The sequence below is a fragment of the Ursus arctos genome, unplaced genomic scaffold (assembly GCF_023065955.2).
Source record: "Ursus arctos isolate Adak ecotype North America unplaced genomic scaffold, UrsArc2.0 scaffold_7, whole genome shotgun sequence".
In the NCBI taxonomy this organism is placed as follows: domain Eukaryota; kingdom Metazoa; phylum Chordata; class Mammalia; order Carnivora; family Ursidae; genus Ursus; species Ursus arctos.
Genome location: NW_026623089.1, coordinates 22,032,936 through 22,048,717, shown reverse-complemented (window position 1 = coordinate 22,048,717; position 15,782 = coordinate 22,032,936). Strand labels below are relative to the sequence as shown.

General features: G+C 45.7%; 1 protein-coding gene across 3 annotated transcripts in view; it reads right to left on the bottom strand.

Moving 5' to 3' along the window:
* Positions 1-2,301: 2,301 nt before the first annotated feature.
* The window catches only part of SORCS1 (sortilin related VPS10 domain containing receptor 1), a 483,063-nt gene continuing 469,582 nt past the window's right edge, over positions 2,302-15,782 (bottom strand). Inside the window, exons 25-27 of one of the 3 annotated variants that reach the window (XM_044382096.3) lie at positions 7,580-7,685; positions 7,298-7,458; positions 2,302-2,448 (exon numbers count right to left, since the gene is read on the bottom strand). In XM_044382096.3, coding sequence (XP_044238031.1) covers positions 2,369-2,448; positions 7,298-7,458; positions 7,580-7,685 — 347 coding nt within the window. In that variant the 3' untranslated portion in view covers positions 2,302-2,368. Of the gene's footprint in view, positions 2,449-4,724; positions 7,686-15,782 lie in introns of those variants that run through there. The other 2 variants (XM_044382097.3, XM_057308722.1) reach the window with 2 other exon arrangements.

Below are 15,782 nucleotides of genomic sequence, written 5' to 3'. Positions count from 1 at the left end.
ATTCCTTTTCCGGTGTTTCACATGGAAACTATAATGCCAATTTCCTTGTATACGTCCATCTAGAATTATTTTGGGATTTTCCCTATGACGAGAGCGTCAGCCTCCCATGCATTTTCAAAATACTATTAACTTCTAAGAAATAGGTAAACACATAATGATTCAGAAACCAAACTTAGGCTTTTGTTTTTAATACTATTTTCTAACCATTTTTTTTTCTTTTTCTAAACTACGATTATTTCACTTAAGTTAATATCTAATATCTAATATTAATTTGAATACAGAAGCTTGAGTGGTAAGAGAGAGGAAGGGCAAGAATGTGTTGGCTCTTGACAAACACCAATTGAAGTTGTAATGAGAGGTGCTGCTGGGTAAGGGGGGGGTCAGACCAATGGCAACTCAGAGGTTGTTCACCACAAGAAGCTGAAGATCCAGGGTTGAGTTTCCGCAAACGTTTATCTGGTGTCCCCTAATGGCAATGACCCGTGGGAGAGGCTGAAGGAGTGAAATGAAAAATTAAGACCCTTTCCTACAGGAGTGTAGAATTCGGTGAGAAAGGGATAAAAGGTGGCACGTATAAAGATTCCTGGTTTAAATAGGCGTTGTTGAAAGGGAAATAGGTGAAAGAATGCCACAGGGAATGGGGCACCTGACTATTTAACTCATTGCCTTCGGACTGGGGGAGCGTTTGGATTTGATGTGGGCTGCACCTGAAAGGGGTGCAGTGCCAGTCACCTGCCTATGTTCTCTCGAGTCCATTCCCACCGCTCCCTGCTCTGCTTTGTATTTCCCAGGGTCCAGTGCCCACTGGCTCGTGGATGGGCTTGGCCAGTAGGAAGCTTCAGCTGAAGATGGGAGGGCCAGAGCAAGGGGAACAGCAAGCTCCCTCTCTCCATCGCCTTTGCTCAGGCGGCATGGCTGGCTCCGGCTGTGGGTCCTCTGTGGTTCCAGAAAGTGCTAGCCACAACCTCCATGATTTCGGTGTCAAACTGGTGGTGCTGGTCCTGGGCTGTGGGAATCCCTGTGTCCTCCCAGCAGGGAAGGCAGAGGCTCCCTACTGATGCTCATCTTGGCGTCATGTCACCTCCCCCCATTTGGCATCTTGGCTCTTCAGCTACTCAAGCAAAAAATTCCCTGTGTTCAATCTCCTGTTTGAAATCTCCAGGGATGATCTCTGTTTGACTGCAGTGAAACAGGAGATAAACTCCTGAGGGGGAAGTGCAGCACAGGCTCTGGTCTGGCAAAAGGTGAAGGGTCAGGTGGGAGATTTAGCCTGTGGGAAAGGAGAGGTTCAAGGCCACCCCGAAACAGGGATTCTCAGACATGCGGAGACTATGCTGTTGAGGCAACGCCATTCTGAGCCTGGCGGGTCTTTGGAAGGCTGAGGAAGATTCTCTTTCTATACAAATACAAGGGCAAAATGTTGCCCAAGAAGAGATGTGACCTATGTAGGCGAGCCACAGGCTCGAGGATTTTGGATCCAGTCCACTTCTTTGTTTTCCATCGAGTTTAAATTAGCTGGATGGGGCTCTCGGGAATGACTCACCCACTCGAATACCAAGGCTGGAAGTTGCCTTCTTCCTTCAGCTTAGATGCCTGAGGACGCTACAGCTTTTGTAAGGGAAAGTGCTTTGCTCAAGGTCACACAGCGGGCATAGCTGCAAGGAGAACTCCGCTCTCCTAATTTCAGGGTCAAAGCCTTTTTTATGCTGTCCTTGAAGGCTTTATCACAACCCGCGTTTCAGCTCATTACATTACAGGCAGGTTTGCTCCTTCCATAACTACGAGATTCTGAACCAATTTGAATGGGTTGGTCACATATTAATAATTTCTGATTTTGAACTAAGCATAATAAGCATTTTACTTATTCCAAAGTAACTACTTTGGAGTGGTTTTTAAGTAGAATAAAGTAATTTAATAAAGCAACAGACATTATACAGTCAACTAAAATGCAGGTAGAATTCAGGTGGTAGACTACATGCTCCTTTGTTAGCAAAAAACAAAAAACCAGCAAACAAACAAAAAATGAACCTTCGAGACTGTGGTGTTTGCTATATTCTCACAAAATGAGCCTTTATAAAATCCTACAGTTGGGGCACTTCTGCGCAAAGACTGAACGCCACGGATCGGTTTGAGATAAAATAAACTCCTTGAGGCCAAGACTTTAGAGACATTATCTGTTTAATAAATATGATTGTAAAAGCAATAAACAAGAGCAAGTATACATTACACTACATAGTATTTAACAAAAAAATACATCAAAAAAGTCATTTTAAAATTAGAAGTAGTTCCGATACTATAAGAAAACTTTCTCTCTTTTTTTTTTTTTTAAATTGGCTTCCTATAAAAATAAGTTGGCAAATGAGGGATTTCAATGCTCAGTTGGAATCCTGGAAAACACAGAACAGCTGCCAAATACCCCACTGCTCTCAAAGTTGCTGTGTGGAACTTCTGAAAAAAGCAAAGCAAACCTCTGCATTTTGGACAGTGAATCCAATTAGGAATAAGGCAAAGGAGAAAAGGTTGGTTGGCTAGTTCAGGGTAGAGCGTGCACAGTTTGCCTTCTGGGATTTTTGTAAAATGTTGTAATACCAGATTTTTAGCTTGCCCTGAATCTTCCCTTCCACAACCACGCCTCCCCACCCACTCCTCCGGCCTGAAGCCCACCAAACTCCTCATTGTGTTGGCACCTGCTGTCAGCGAGTCGGTAGGCACTTGGGACCCTCCCATTTGTAGGCTCTCATCACCACCTTCTCTTTGGGATTGAGCTGGGGTGGCGGGGTGCGGTAGTTCGCAAAGTTCTGTGTACATCACAATAACCCGAAAAGCTGGTAAAAACAGACTGCTGGGCCCTACACCCTACAGTTTCTGACTTAGTCGGTCTGCAGGAGGGGGACCCCAAATTTTCACTTCCAGTAAGTCTGAGGTGACGCTGATACCGCTCAGGGCAGGTACCGCACTTTGAGAACCACGGAGCTGGGTCGCAAGAACAATGAGGTCCCCTCTGGGCGGTACCTTGCCTCACTCATCTCCTACAGGTGGGAGGGAGCTTTGAGGAGAGGCGCACGAGGATCCTGGAGATGCTGAGTAGAGAGCCGGCCATCTGGGATCACTTTCCAAAATGCCAGGCATCTCATGTCTACCTCTATTTGTAATTAGGATTTACACGCCCATTTTCCCTTATGTCTTCTCACGTATCCTTCCATTTACCCTTTCAACAAAGTAATTTCCTTAATACCTACTCTAGGCAAGGCACTGTGCGAGATTAAGAGGGTTATTCCCTTTTTCATAATTTTCCAATTAAAATTAATTGAACTGCAACTCTGAGGACTCCCTGTGCTGTTTTGAGCGAGCTTCCTTTGGTTTCCAAACATTCTGTCTTCCAGATTAAACTTGGAAGGCTCCAACTGAAGCGGATCGATGAGGATGTTTCCTGTGGGATAGGAAGCCTGGCAGGTTGGGATCAATTGAGTTCTACAAACAGATGGCTGCCTCAGGCATAATCCATTTCCCAGATTCGTCCTGGGCATCCTCAACCACAAAAACTTCTGTCTGATTCACTTCTGACTGCAGCTTTGCTACTCTTCCCCTGTCCGAGCTACACGAGGGCAGGGATTGGCAGGATCTTTGGGGCACCCCCAGTATTACCAGGACCCTGTTATCAACCGTGACTGGCCTGGGAACATGGCCAAGAAGGAGGCTGCTCTCTCTGAGTGGTTTTCAAAGCTGCTTTGTCCTATGTTTTAGAGAGGGTTTTGCCTAATTCATAATCCTCCAAGGGCTTCTGAGGGACACGCTCGTTTCCCTCTTTCTCTGGGCCATCTTTCATTATTGCCCCAGGCAAATGGGGATTGTTCATGCTCTGAGCCAGTCTGCTTCAGGTAGACATCTACCTCCTCCCTGTAAGCCTACTAATTTTCCCTGTGCCAATACTATGATACTCAGAGATCAGACGGCATACCTGGGAAATGTCTGGGATCGTCCTACATAATCAAAATCTTACCCTAATGTAAGACAAGACCTCCATATATTCTCAGACTTTTTGACACTCTTGAATATTAAATCCATTAACCTGCTTCTTCTTCTGGTTAAAATAAGTTTTATTTTACAAGTATTTTTACTGTAGTGTGAGAGAACAAATACTGGGTAATAGCAACCATTACAGAAGGAAATCGCCCTGCCACATAGTAACGCGTTCAAAACATTTCTCACAAGAATATTCTGGAATCTGCACCCGAGATTTTTGTTAAGGTGTGAGAATACCACTATTCATCTGTATCCTTTCCTTTCCAGGGTACATGGCCAGGTGTGAATTGCTTTGCATACATCAACCCTTTCACACGCTTCGCATGTTCCCAGGTGGGAAAAGGCCAGGCTGTTTGGAAGAGGCGGGTTCTACAGGAGGAGACAAAGGGTGCATGGAGCCGAGCCCTGCAGCGCAGGGAGCAGCTGGAGCAGCGTGTAGGGAAGCTGGCATGCTGACAGATCAGGAATGTGTGGGCAGGGCTGGCCAGTATTTAGGGAATACTGGGGTTAATGTCTAGAATCCAGTAACATGTTTGGGAAGAAAAAGTCGGAGGAGTTGAAAGACAACTTGGAGAGCGGAAGGAAGAGGTACAAAGACATCAACAGCTCATGACCACACATGGATACCAAACAAAGGGGAGGCCAGATAATGGGTGGCTGGGATTCTCTTTTCTACGTAAGTCGGGGGGGGGGGGGGCAGGAGTAGGCAAGCTACGAGGGAAAACCTTGTGATGCGAAGGGGTGAACAACAGGAAACAGAGATCCACTTCTGACATGCCTGCCCCCGCTGCCTGCCTTCCCTACCCCGCCTGTGGAGATGGAACCTCACCTCTCTCCTCGTCCCTGTGGCCGCACAGAATGTAAACTGCAAGCAGCCTCGTGGCCACTGCCGGCCACCGGAGCTACCAGAGCTAACTGAGAAAAGAAACGGGCAATGCGGAAAGTGGGACAGAGAAACAGCTCAGGGTTTCGCACTCCTGTGCATGTCTTTGTGTCTTATGAAAGGGGCTGGGGCGGCTAATCCCCCCATCAGCCTCTAGTGCTAAAATAGCTGTTAAATCTAGAGCCAAGAATATTTCCAAAAACACATGCAGATTTCCTTGGCCTCTATATGTTATGAATTTTCTACAAACACGACCGATCAGAAAAAAGAGAGAGAAGAGGAAAGGGGGAGGGGAGTGTTTTTCCATTAAAATAGAGCACCTGTACACTGCCCCTCCAAGCATGTTCTCAAGGTATTGTCCACATGCACAGGCTTAAAGCTAAAAACCCTTGTTGTCTGTGTCTGAAGAATTAAAAAGTCCCGATGCAGTGAGTGTTTGTTTGTTTGTCTGTTTGTTTGGATTTTGATTGTTTTTATTTTATTTGTTTTTGTTTTAACTGGCGTCCTCCATTCAAACATTTACATAGGTAGGGATTTCTTTTGTGCTTTGATTCTCAGCAACTATGGAAATACTTCCTGGCAAAATAGGAAACAGAACAACAAAGGAAAGAAAAAAAACATAAAGTTAGTGGTCATGAAGGATGGTGCACTTGACAAGAGCGAAATTCCTTCCTGATCAGCAGGTCGCCTGTAGCCTTTGGGGGTTTTCCTTAAATTGCAAATTGTGCCCCAGCAGATCCCCGCTTTGGCGTTGAAGGTGGAGTGGCGTGTCTTGCTCTTTGCAATCGGAGAGATGAGTCACCAGGTTGAGTAGAAGGGGAGGGAGGGGAGGGTAAAGCTACTCTCCTAAGAGAAAACGTGTAACACTTACTCATTTAATGACACTGACAATGGAAAGGTGTCAGAGACTGTGCAAAGTGCTGGGGGTTGCTCCTGGTGAAGGAGGGATTGCTACTTTAATAAAGTCAACAGCGCTGTGCTTCATACCCCGTGGAAGTGGGATTGAAAACCAAATGACCCACAGAAATGCACTTAGAAGCTTTAGAAGTAAATAGACAGGGTGAACGCTTCTCTGGACTTGGAAGACAGGAAAGCCTTTTTCTTTTGAACCTAAAGCAATTACAGATTTATCACCCTGTCTCCCCAAATAAAAGCAAGTACACTGTGAGCGCCGGACCCCAGATGTGGCCTCAGCTGGTATTATTATGTCCGAGACAAGCCAGGCCCTGCACTGAAATTTCCCCCAGTACCACCACAGAACTCTTCCACATCCACTTAAAGAGAGGGCTGTGTTTCCATTTAGGTGCTCCTTCCCCTTTCTAAGTAACAGGTTAAAAATCTTAGGTAGCGGCCTTCTAGAAGGTTTGGTATTCTGACATTAGAGTGAGGCACCAATGGTTATCTAGTAATGTAGCCCTCTTGGTCAGCAATGCAGGATTTGAGGTGGCAACATTACAGCTTCAAGTCCTGACACCAACGGACAGGAGGAAACAAGGCCAGCCATGGATCACAATGGTGGCTCCACGGGGTTGTCTAACTCCCTGGAAATTTTCCTCTGCCACAGATAGTAGGACTTAGCAATTAAGCCTGAGGCTCCAGACATAGCTGTTGGATTCCCAGCTCACTTCGCAGGCAGAGAGAGAGAGAGAGAGCGCTCCACTGATACATGATAAGGTCCACTGTAAGACTTCTGCCAGGGGACAGCTAAACAGGAGGAAGAAATCTGCCCATCTGCTCTGTAACAGGCTAACCCTCCAGGGATCTCTCTCAGGAAACCTCACTCCTGGGATGTTCTGCAAACTTTCTGCCTCTTGTCCTCAAAATTCTCAGGTTCCATGTTTCCTTTGGGGGGGGGGGGGAGCAGTCTTTAGATTCCTGCTAATTAAAGAAAAAATCCCAGGGTGATTGACTTGGCTCTCCTCTATTCTGTCTCATGATGTCGCTTCTGTACAAGCATTCCGGAGCAATGTGCCCTCCGAAAAGTTGTCTTGAGGCCAGGTGGCCCTGTCCTACCCTGTCATTCCCTACCCTGCTCGGCCCTCCATCCACATCACCAGGTCCAGCCTCTGAGGCCTCCTTCTTGCACTTTGTTAGAGCCAACGCTCTGCTCTTTGCCCACGAACATTTGGAAGCCCTGTATTTTAAAGCAAGAGATTTTGCAAAAGGAGGAATAAAGTCAGGAGAGAGAAAAAAAACACTACATAGGAGCAAGAAGGCTTTTTCCCTCCCCCTCGTTCCAAAGGAAGGAAGCAGGGAAGGAGACATCTCAGCTGTTTCTCTCAGGAATGTTAGAGCAGGAGGAAGTGGTTACGTCAAGCCAGAAAGGGGTTAGACAGAGTCGGCCGTTGACTACCCAGGCCGAGCAGCTGATGGCTGCCGGGAATCATTTACCTATGAGCTGGCATTCCACCTTCTCACCTAGCGGTTGGCCAGGCCTCCTTAGTTCAGTCTGAGGGGTATGGGCCCTGCTTTCAGTGTGACTGACCCGACTGACCAGCTCTCGTTCTTTCTCATTCTGCATCTGGGCATAAACATTAATCCCCGGGATCTTCCTAAAACATTAACAGACAGCATCATTGCAATGCACGGAGACGTACATCACGGCACCACGTGCTTCCGAACCTGTCAGGGAGGAGGAAGGGGGAGGGGAGACGTGGACGGAGGGCCACATACCTTTTAAACTTGTAGATGACGAACACGGCCAGCCCCACAAACACCACCGAGAGCAGCATCAGCATGGCGGATCCGCTGTGGGCCGGAGTGAGGTCCACCAGTGGGGCTAGGGGAGAACACAGGGCACGGTCACGGGCATGCCTGACTCCGTAAGATGCTGACGCTCTTCGCACAGGACACCCCGGGGGCCCTACGCACAGATGTGTGTCACATGGCTGGCATCGGGGGGCATCGGAGCCTGGCCCGGCCCCCAGAACGCTCCAGCTGGGCTATTCAGGAAGCGCAGCGGGCGCTGGAGCCAGACTGCTCGAGGGCAGGCCCGCGCCACCGCGCTGGCCCGCGATTCTAGGCAAGGGCTTTCACCTTAACGGGCTTACGTGGTGAGAGAACAAGGGTCTGTGTGAGCACCGGGTGAGTTCGCGTAGGCAAAGCACTGATGACAGTGCTGGACACGTATGAAGTCTGCCATAAGTATCAGCCTTTCTTACTACTGCTGCTGCTCTCCTTTTTAATCAATATTTAAAAGACTATAATTATTAAATTTTCCTATACTTTGAGTGCAAGCTTTTCTCTCACTAAGCAACGCACATCACCAGAAAAACCAAGAGGAATATTTTTATGAATGATCTGCTCCTGTCCCTGCAACTGTCCCGTGAGACGAAGGACTGGAGGGGAACGGAGCACGCTTATCTTTTCGGCACACAGGCAACTGATGGCTAGGGGAGCATTTCAGGAGAGCAGCCACGGTGGTGCAAGCGGAGGGGTGTGCGACCCCGTGTTGTCGCGCTGCCTTCCCAAAGCCCTGACAGCAGCTTGTGGCAGGAGGCACCGGCCTCTCAGATGCACGGGGTGCTCCTCTCTGCATCCACAGAAGGTTCTCCCTCCCTGAGTTTACCTTAGACCGCACCTCTCGGGAGCTTCTCTCTCCACCTCCAATCCTCCTCAATCTTGGGGTCAAATCTGTGCTGCTCTAAGGACTTTGTTTGCAATTAATTTTTACCCTCTCAAAAAACTGACATGTTGCAAAAAGAGCGCAGCTGAAGCATAAGAGGCAAGCCGCATACACACCTCAGAAGGCCTGGGTGCTGAACTTTACCTTCCCCATTTAAGTAAACTCTGATACTCAGAAAGGTAGGCGACCTTCAAGCACCATGTTCTGTGGCTTTTCTCCGTTGAGAGCCAAGAAGGCAACGTTCCGGTCTCCTGGGTGCAAAAGTTCAAGAAGCGGTGCCTGTGTCCTGAAGGACCCCAGCAAGACTTGAGGCTGCTTCTGCTCTGCCTGCTTATTGTCAGGTTACGCTCCAGCCACTTGACGCAACTGGAGAGCACGTACCAGACGCCAAATCGTTTTTCTGGGATACAGGTCAAACCCTCTTTCTCAGAAAACAGGTTTAGTTGTTTTAGTAGTAGAATCGGCTTTTAGGAAGCAGGAAAATTAAGCAATCCCTGTGATTCTCTCTCTCCTACGTCAAGCAGCACTTACGCCGTGCAGGGCCCGCGGGTGAGTCTGTGTGTGAGGAGGCCGCAGGCAGATACCCAAGGCACACGTGCTTCCAGGTCAAAATGAGAAAATAAAAGTATCCTCCTTTTACTTAGGCCAATACAGTGCCATCAGCAAAGGAGCCCAGAAATACTTCAAACTCACACAATGATTGGTAGGATGTCACCAAGGAAGGGGACACCTGCCATTTTTCATAGACATTATCAAAACTGACTTCCACAAACAGAAGGCAGGGCTGTGACCTCTGCTGAAGAGATGCAAACAGTGAGGCTCTCACTGGTTAATATCCTTCCAAAGGACTTGGAACTAGGAAGTGGAAGAACAAGACTTGAACCCAAGTCCTACCACAAACGCACACATGGAGCTAAGTTCAGTGGAAGATACCGGAAATTTAAAAACACATTTCTGAGAGTGGGGACTAGGGTGAAAACTATAGTGTGAGAAGCAAATTAAGTGACCCAAGTTAAAAAATGATCAAGTCTTAAAAGGACTACTTAGAATCATAAAGCCTACACTCTCCCAGCTGGGTGACAAGCGTGCGCACATCCATATACATGCATGTACGTGTGCGGTAACTGTGCGTAGAGGAAGGTACCCAGCACAAACATCAACCCACAGACAATATTGTTTTATTTTTATCCCCATCCAGTCCTCATAACCCCAACCGCTGGATGATTCTCAAGCAAATCTTAGCCATCAAGTAATTCCATCTGTAACTCTAAAAGATTAGGTCATTCTCTCTCTTGACGTTATCACAATACTGTTATCACATGCCAGGGAATAAAAAGGGGAAGATATTTTATAGGTAATCTTCGAACGCAAACCCTTAGCTTGGCAGGGAACAAATGCAGACGGAGGGAGGGCCTCTCTGTTTAGGATGGTTAGAGGCAGGTCAGCTTTATTAGCTAAACTTGCAATTCCTAGCTGCACGCTCTTTCAGAACAAGCAGAGATCGGGGCTGTGGAGTAACCAGGAGGGATACTAAGCCTGCTTGAAAGGGCTGGCATTTGAAATAAATGGAAAAGTAAAGAGAGGAAATTGCTTTGGCCAGGCTCTTGCTAAAAGAGAAAGCAAACACACACACACACACACACACACACACACGCACACACACACAATTTCCCTTCTCTTTCTCATCTTCTTTCTCCACATCATAAGTTTCTATCATACAATTCTAAATCGTTCCTACTTAAAACATCATTTGTACACAAGCTGCATTAGCACTGGTAAGTAATTAGCATAGTATTTTGGGAAAATGAGCTTCTGCATCCTGAGATCTACAGCGTGGCCGTCTGCTCCCCCATCTCTGCATCGCTCAGGCTCAGGGGCGGGCAGGCGGGCAGCGGCAGCAGAGCAGGGAGAGAGCGGACGCCACTGCCCTGCGCGCTCGTTCCGCGGGGCTGCTCGCTGACCCGCCCCTGAATAGAAACAGGCCTATTACTGCTGTACATACGGCAGCAGCTGCGCTATCTTCGTGTGCCCGGCACTTAGGTGCGTTTGAGTGTATTCTGCTGAGGAACGGAAACTTGTGATAAATGGGCTTTAGCTTGTTGTATGGAATTAGCATAAATTAATCCCTCTCCAGATGCAGCCTAAACAAGGTAGAAGGTGAAGGAAAATGCTGAGCAGTTTACTTGTCATTATCCATACAGAGTAAAGCATGGATATGTCAGTACTGTGGGTGACTCCACATTTCTTTCTTCTTTTTGTAATTTTTAAGAGAGGGAGTGGGGGAGGGGAGAGAATCTTCAGCGGGCCCCATGCCCAGCGCAGAGCTGGATGTGGGGATCGATCCTTACAACCCTGGTATTATGACCTGGAGCCAAATCAAGAGTTGGGACACTTAACTGACGAAGCCACCCAGGTGCCACTAACTTCACATTTCTAAGTGTGGGTGCTGGCAGACACTGATTCAGAAATCCTGGGAGGACTGAGAAATGCACTGAATTAGTATGTTTTATTCATGAGGATCTAGGTTGATTATAGAAACAGCACTGCTTACCGTAAGGACAACAGTCTTTCTGTGAAAAGCAACTGGTATATATATAAATAAATGCTCACAGCCTGTGGGCACGAGAGCAATCTCAGAACTCCATGTCTGGGGTCAAGAAGTTGATATGGTCCCTTTTGAGAAGCAGATGTTGAGTCTGCCACTTGTGACTTAAACTGAACCTCAGTTTCGTCATCTGCATAATGGAGATAACACTAAGTGCTTGTTCTAGAAAGTTCTGAGAATAAAACACGGTGGGATCTTTATAGCACTTGGCATAGTGTCCAGCACATAGGACATGGTCAGTATTTGTAACATTGTCATATCATTGCTATTGTATTCTACAGAAAATAAGCCCCAAAAGATGACAAAAGGGTGGTTAGATAATTTTGGGAAATGGTATATACAGTATTCTCCATCTTGGAGATTTGCAATGCTCATCAGTAACTGAAACTTCACAGCAGTCGTAGGGCACCTGGGTGGCTCAGTCAGCTGGGTGTGCGACTCTTAGTTTTGGCTCAGGTCATGATCTCAGGGTTGTGGGATCAAGCTCCGCCTCAGGCTCTGCACTGGGTGTGGAGCATGCTTGGGACTATCTCCCTTCCTTTCCCTCTGCTCCTCCCCAACCTCTAAAATAAATAAATACATCTTAAAAAAAAAAAAAAAAAGTTCACAGCAGTCCTGCAGGAGAGAAACTAATTTAACTCTACCATAGTGTTTCCCAGACTCATATGGCCACAGACCCTTTGCAGACCAATGTCCCACACAACATGCTTGAGGAAAAGATTTACCCTGGGTACCACTTTCCCTTTTGCTGCAGCCTTGCCCCTTTATCTGGTTTATTTCCAAGTTGCAAAGTCAACAAAATGGTGGCATCGGCTGGTGAAACTATGCTCTTTGTGTTCACTCTCATTCGAGCAAAAGGACTTTCTTGGAGAATTTCTACCTGCACTAAGGACACTGAACTACATTTCTAATTCATTTCTACAGTTCTAATCCAGAAGTTAGTGCAGCCGAGGAACTTACAAAAGCAAGTGTGCCACATCCTGAATTTCTTTTTGACTCTCCTGCCTCGAAAGCAGAACTACACTGGGCTTTAGTTATAAGCTTTGAATATCACAAAGTCCATGTGGTCTGAAATCTCTTTTCCAGAAATTAGTGATATGGGAATGGCACCGACAGAATTTATTTAGAAAACAGAAAGAGTGGGGCGCCTGGGTGGCTCAGTCGGTTAAGTGTCTGCCTTTGGCTGAGGTCATGAGCTCCGGGTCCTGGGATCAAGCCCCACATTGGGCTCCCTGCTCAGTGGGGAGTCTGCTTCTCTCTCCCTCTGGCCCTCCCCCTGCTTGTTCTCTCTCTCTCTCTGTCTCAAATAAATAAATAGATAGAAAAATAACATCTTAAAAAAAAAAACAGAAAGAGCAAAAGGTTTTCATTTACAAAGCACTCTTTTCTTAAAAATTTTTTTTAAGATTTTATTTATTTGACAGAGAGAGACACAGAGAGAGAGGGAACACAAGCAGGGGGAGCAGCAGAGGGAGAAGCAGGCTCCTTGTTCAGCAGGGAGCCTGATGCGGGGCTTGATCCCAGGACCCTGGGATCATGACCTGAGCTGAAGGCAGATGCTTAATAACTGAGCCACCTAGGTGCCCCTAAAAGCACTCTCTTCTTGACCAACAGGCCTTTCTGTCAGTTCAAATCTAAACCCAATCATGAGAGTCTTAAGGATTGTCATACCCTACTGGGATCAAGCCCTGATCCTGCAGGCCTGTGGGCCAGACAGTATGAGAATTCCTGGGAAGCTCTACTGACTAGTGAAGCAGTGTTTTAAACTGAAGATGAGTCTTCCAGAACATCCAGTCATGGAGTTTAGGTCACCTGGCTAAGTAATGACAACCCTGAGTACCTCAAAGACCAAACTTATCACTGTAATTGACAGACAGCAAGGGAAAGATGCATTTTGGTTTTCTAGGGTTGAAAGTCAACAAGACATACTGCTTACTTTGGAAAGTGTTTCTCAAAGTAGAAGTTTACAGACTACCTGAATCAGAAACACCTGGAGAATGTGTGAAAATGCAGTCTCTTAGGCTTCACTTGAAAAAAAAAATTATGTCTCTGAGAATCAGTCCCAGAAATCCGTACACGTAACATGCTACAAATGTCATTGTTATGCATACCAGTTTGAAAGCACTGCATGTTAGGTCCCACCTACTATCATTCCTAAAGCATCGAGTCCTTATCTTTAGAGCATGCCCGACATTTATATTCTCTGGGTCACTAAAAGTAAAACAAAACAAAAACACACCCCTCGATTGCTAATAATAGTCTAATCTGGTTATGACTTCAGGAGAGCCTGAGAGATACCTAAATGCATTTCAAGTTGCCCCTAAGGGAGTGTTCAGCCTTGTGGAGATTGATTGCATTGCTGGGTCAGTTCTCTACCTCTCGCTCAGTCCAAGCCTTCTACAGTTTGAGTGTGAAGCTTTTCTCACCAAGAGGTGAAATCTGTTTCCTCATCCCTTGAACCTGGGCTAGGGCTACAACATCACACGGCCATGGAATGAAAAGGGAATGAGGGTGTGCCAACTGTGAGCTTCAAGGCCTCTGCACTTTTGCTCTCTCTCTTGGAATCCTGTCATTGTCACGTTTGAACACATCCAGAGTAGCCTGATAAAGCATGACAGACCACTGGAGGAGACTGTAATTATCCTAATCAAGGCTTTTCTAGAGCAGCCTAGAGCTAGCAGACGCCCAACACCTGGGGCAGCCCAGCTAAGACCACTAGAACGCCCTACCTAATGATCCATAGCTGACTGCAGACGCACAATGAGCACAGATAAAACCAGGACCATCCAACTGATTCATAGACTCAAAAGCAATAATAAACGCTCACTGTTAAGCCACTGAATTTCTGGGTGGTCTTTGTTACACGGCAATAGCTTACTAATAGCTTCTCTATTCAAAACACTCTCTTTCAACCGGTTAAACATCCAATTAGCAATTCTTATGTTTGGGCTCTACATTATTCAGTTCTTGCTATGAACCTCTGCCCCCACTGGCAGGGTGGTAGGATATAAGCAAGATAATCCTAACTATTCTCTTCTAAACCAAAACACTTTACTAATGAAAAGAAGTCTATATAAGTTTATGCACACACTATAGATATAATCCAGAATAGTCCTCGTCACTCTAGATACAAGAAACTTAGTGTCTAAAGGATAGCTTGTCCTAGGTTCTGGTGTCTTCTTTGTCTTTGATATGTGTTCTCCTGCCTTCTGTTTCCTGCCAATTGCTCTGGACTATGTGCCTTGCCATTCCCTTGGGGAAATGTATCTCATGGATCCTAACTACTTATTACTTCTACCTATTTCCAATGTGATGCATGTTTGTACCCTGTCTCTGAATGGTTCATCTGATCACTCCCCCTTGACCATTTCCACCCAAGAGGTTTTAGAAACACCCTCAGGCTGGGCCAACTCAGGCAAGTTATCATGTAGATATTTAAGGCTTTTTTATGGGCCCAGAAAATCTTAGGAAAAAAACGATGAAGAAAGGACCTATGAAAAGCTAAAGAGCAACTTCATGGCTGGCCCCTGGTATATTTACGAAAGTACCACCTTCATGTAACTGCATTGGGGAAAGGGGTATGTTTATATATCTTGGCACCTGTTTTTACCTGCCATAACACCATAATGGCTTAGTAGTTTTCGAAAGCCAATGGATCCACATGATTTGAAACAGCCTAAATATTTGCAGAGGGAAAAAAAAAAAAAATCTATCTATCTATCTATCTATCTGGGGCAAAAAAGTAGAAGAAAGGAAAAATACTACTAGGGTGACTTTATTCACAAAGACTTATAAATGATAACTGTGTAGATAACAAGGCAACCAGAGACTAAAGGGACAGATGAATTTATTGGCTATGGAAGAATTTTACTAGTACTAATTTCATCCCTAAATGGAAAGTGTTATTGCAACAATTTATTTCACTTTACAGTTCAGAGCCCCACAACTCCACAATGTGGCATCTGCATCCATAATGATATGGCTTAGATTATATTGTATTTCCTAAAGCTTCTCGACTAATGCTAATTCTGCCTTCAAGTGGAAAGGATCTTTCTCAATGTGAAACTGTCAGGCAGAATTCATGATGTATCCTGACCTAGGCTGAAATTCTGGTTCCTCATCCCCTCCCACATTTCCTCATAACATATCCAAGGGTAGCAACTGAAGCCCGGAAATATTAATTCTCTAATATCTCTGTGATAATATCTTTTTATTACACCAAGGGAAAAAAAAAAAAAAGGAAAGAAATTGAACCAGTCAGCAGCAACCATTGAGGGACAAGATCACACAAGATAACGGTTTTATTAAAAACCCACATATACCCTTGACAAAGGACAGCTTTCCTAAACCCAACAGCTTAAATCAGGTGACTGCTAGACAGACAGGAGGCGGTGAGAGGTTACTATGTATTAAATTTTCTTTTTTATTCAACCTGGAATTTGAGGCTCTTCCTTTGAGAAATATTAACCTGTCACATTTTTTATCATATGTATCCAAAACTTTGGAAGAGCACCCTGATTCTCTAACACATGCAAAACCACAGTGAGAGGCCGATGTATCATTTTCTGCTCACACTACACATTAATAGCATCTAGATAATATAATTTGTTCAACTTTCATAAAACTCATGGCTCTTCAATTACATC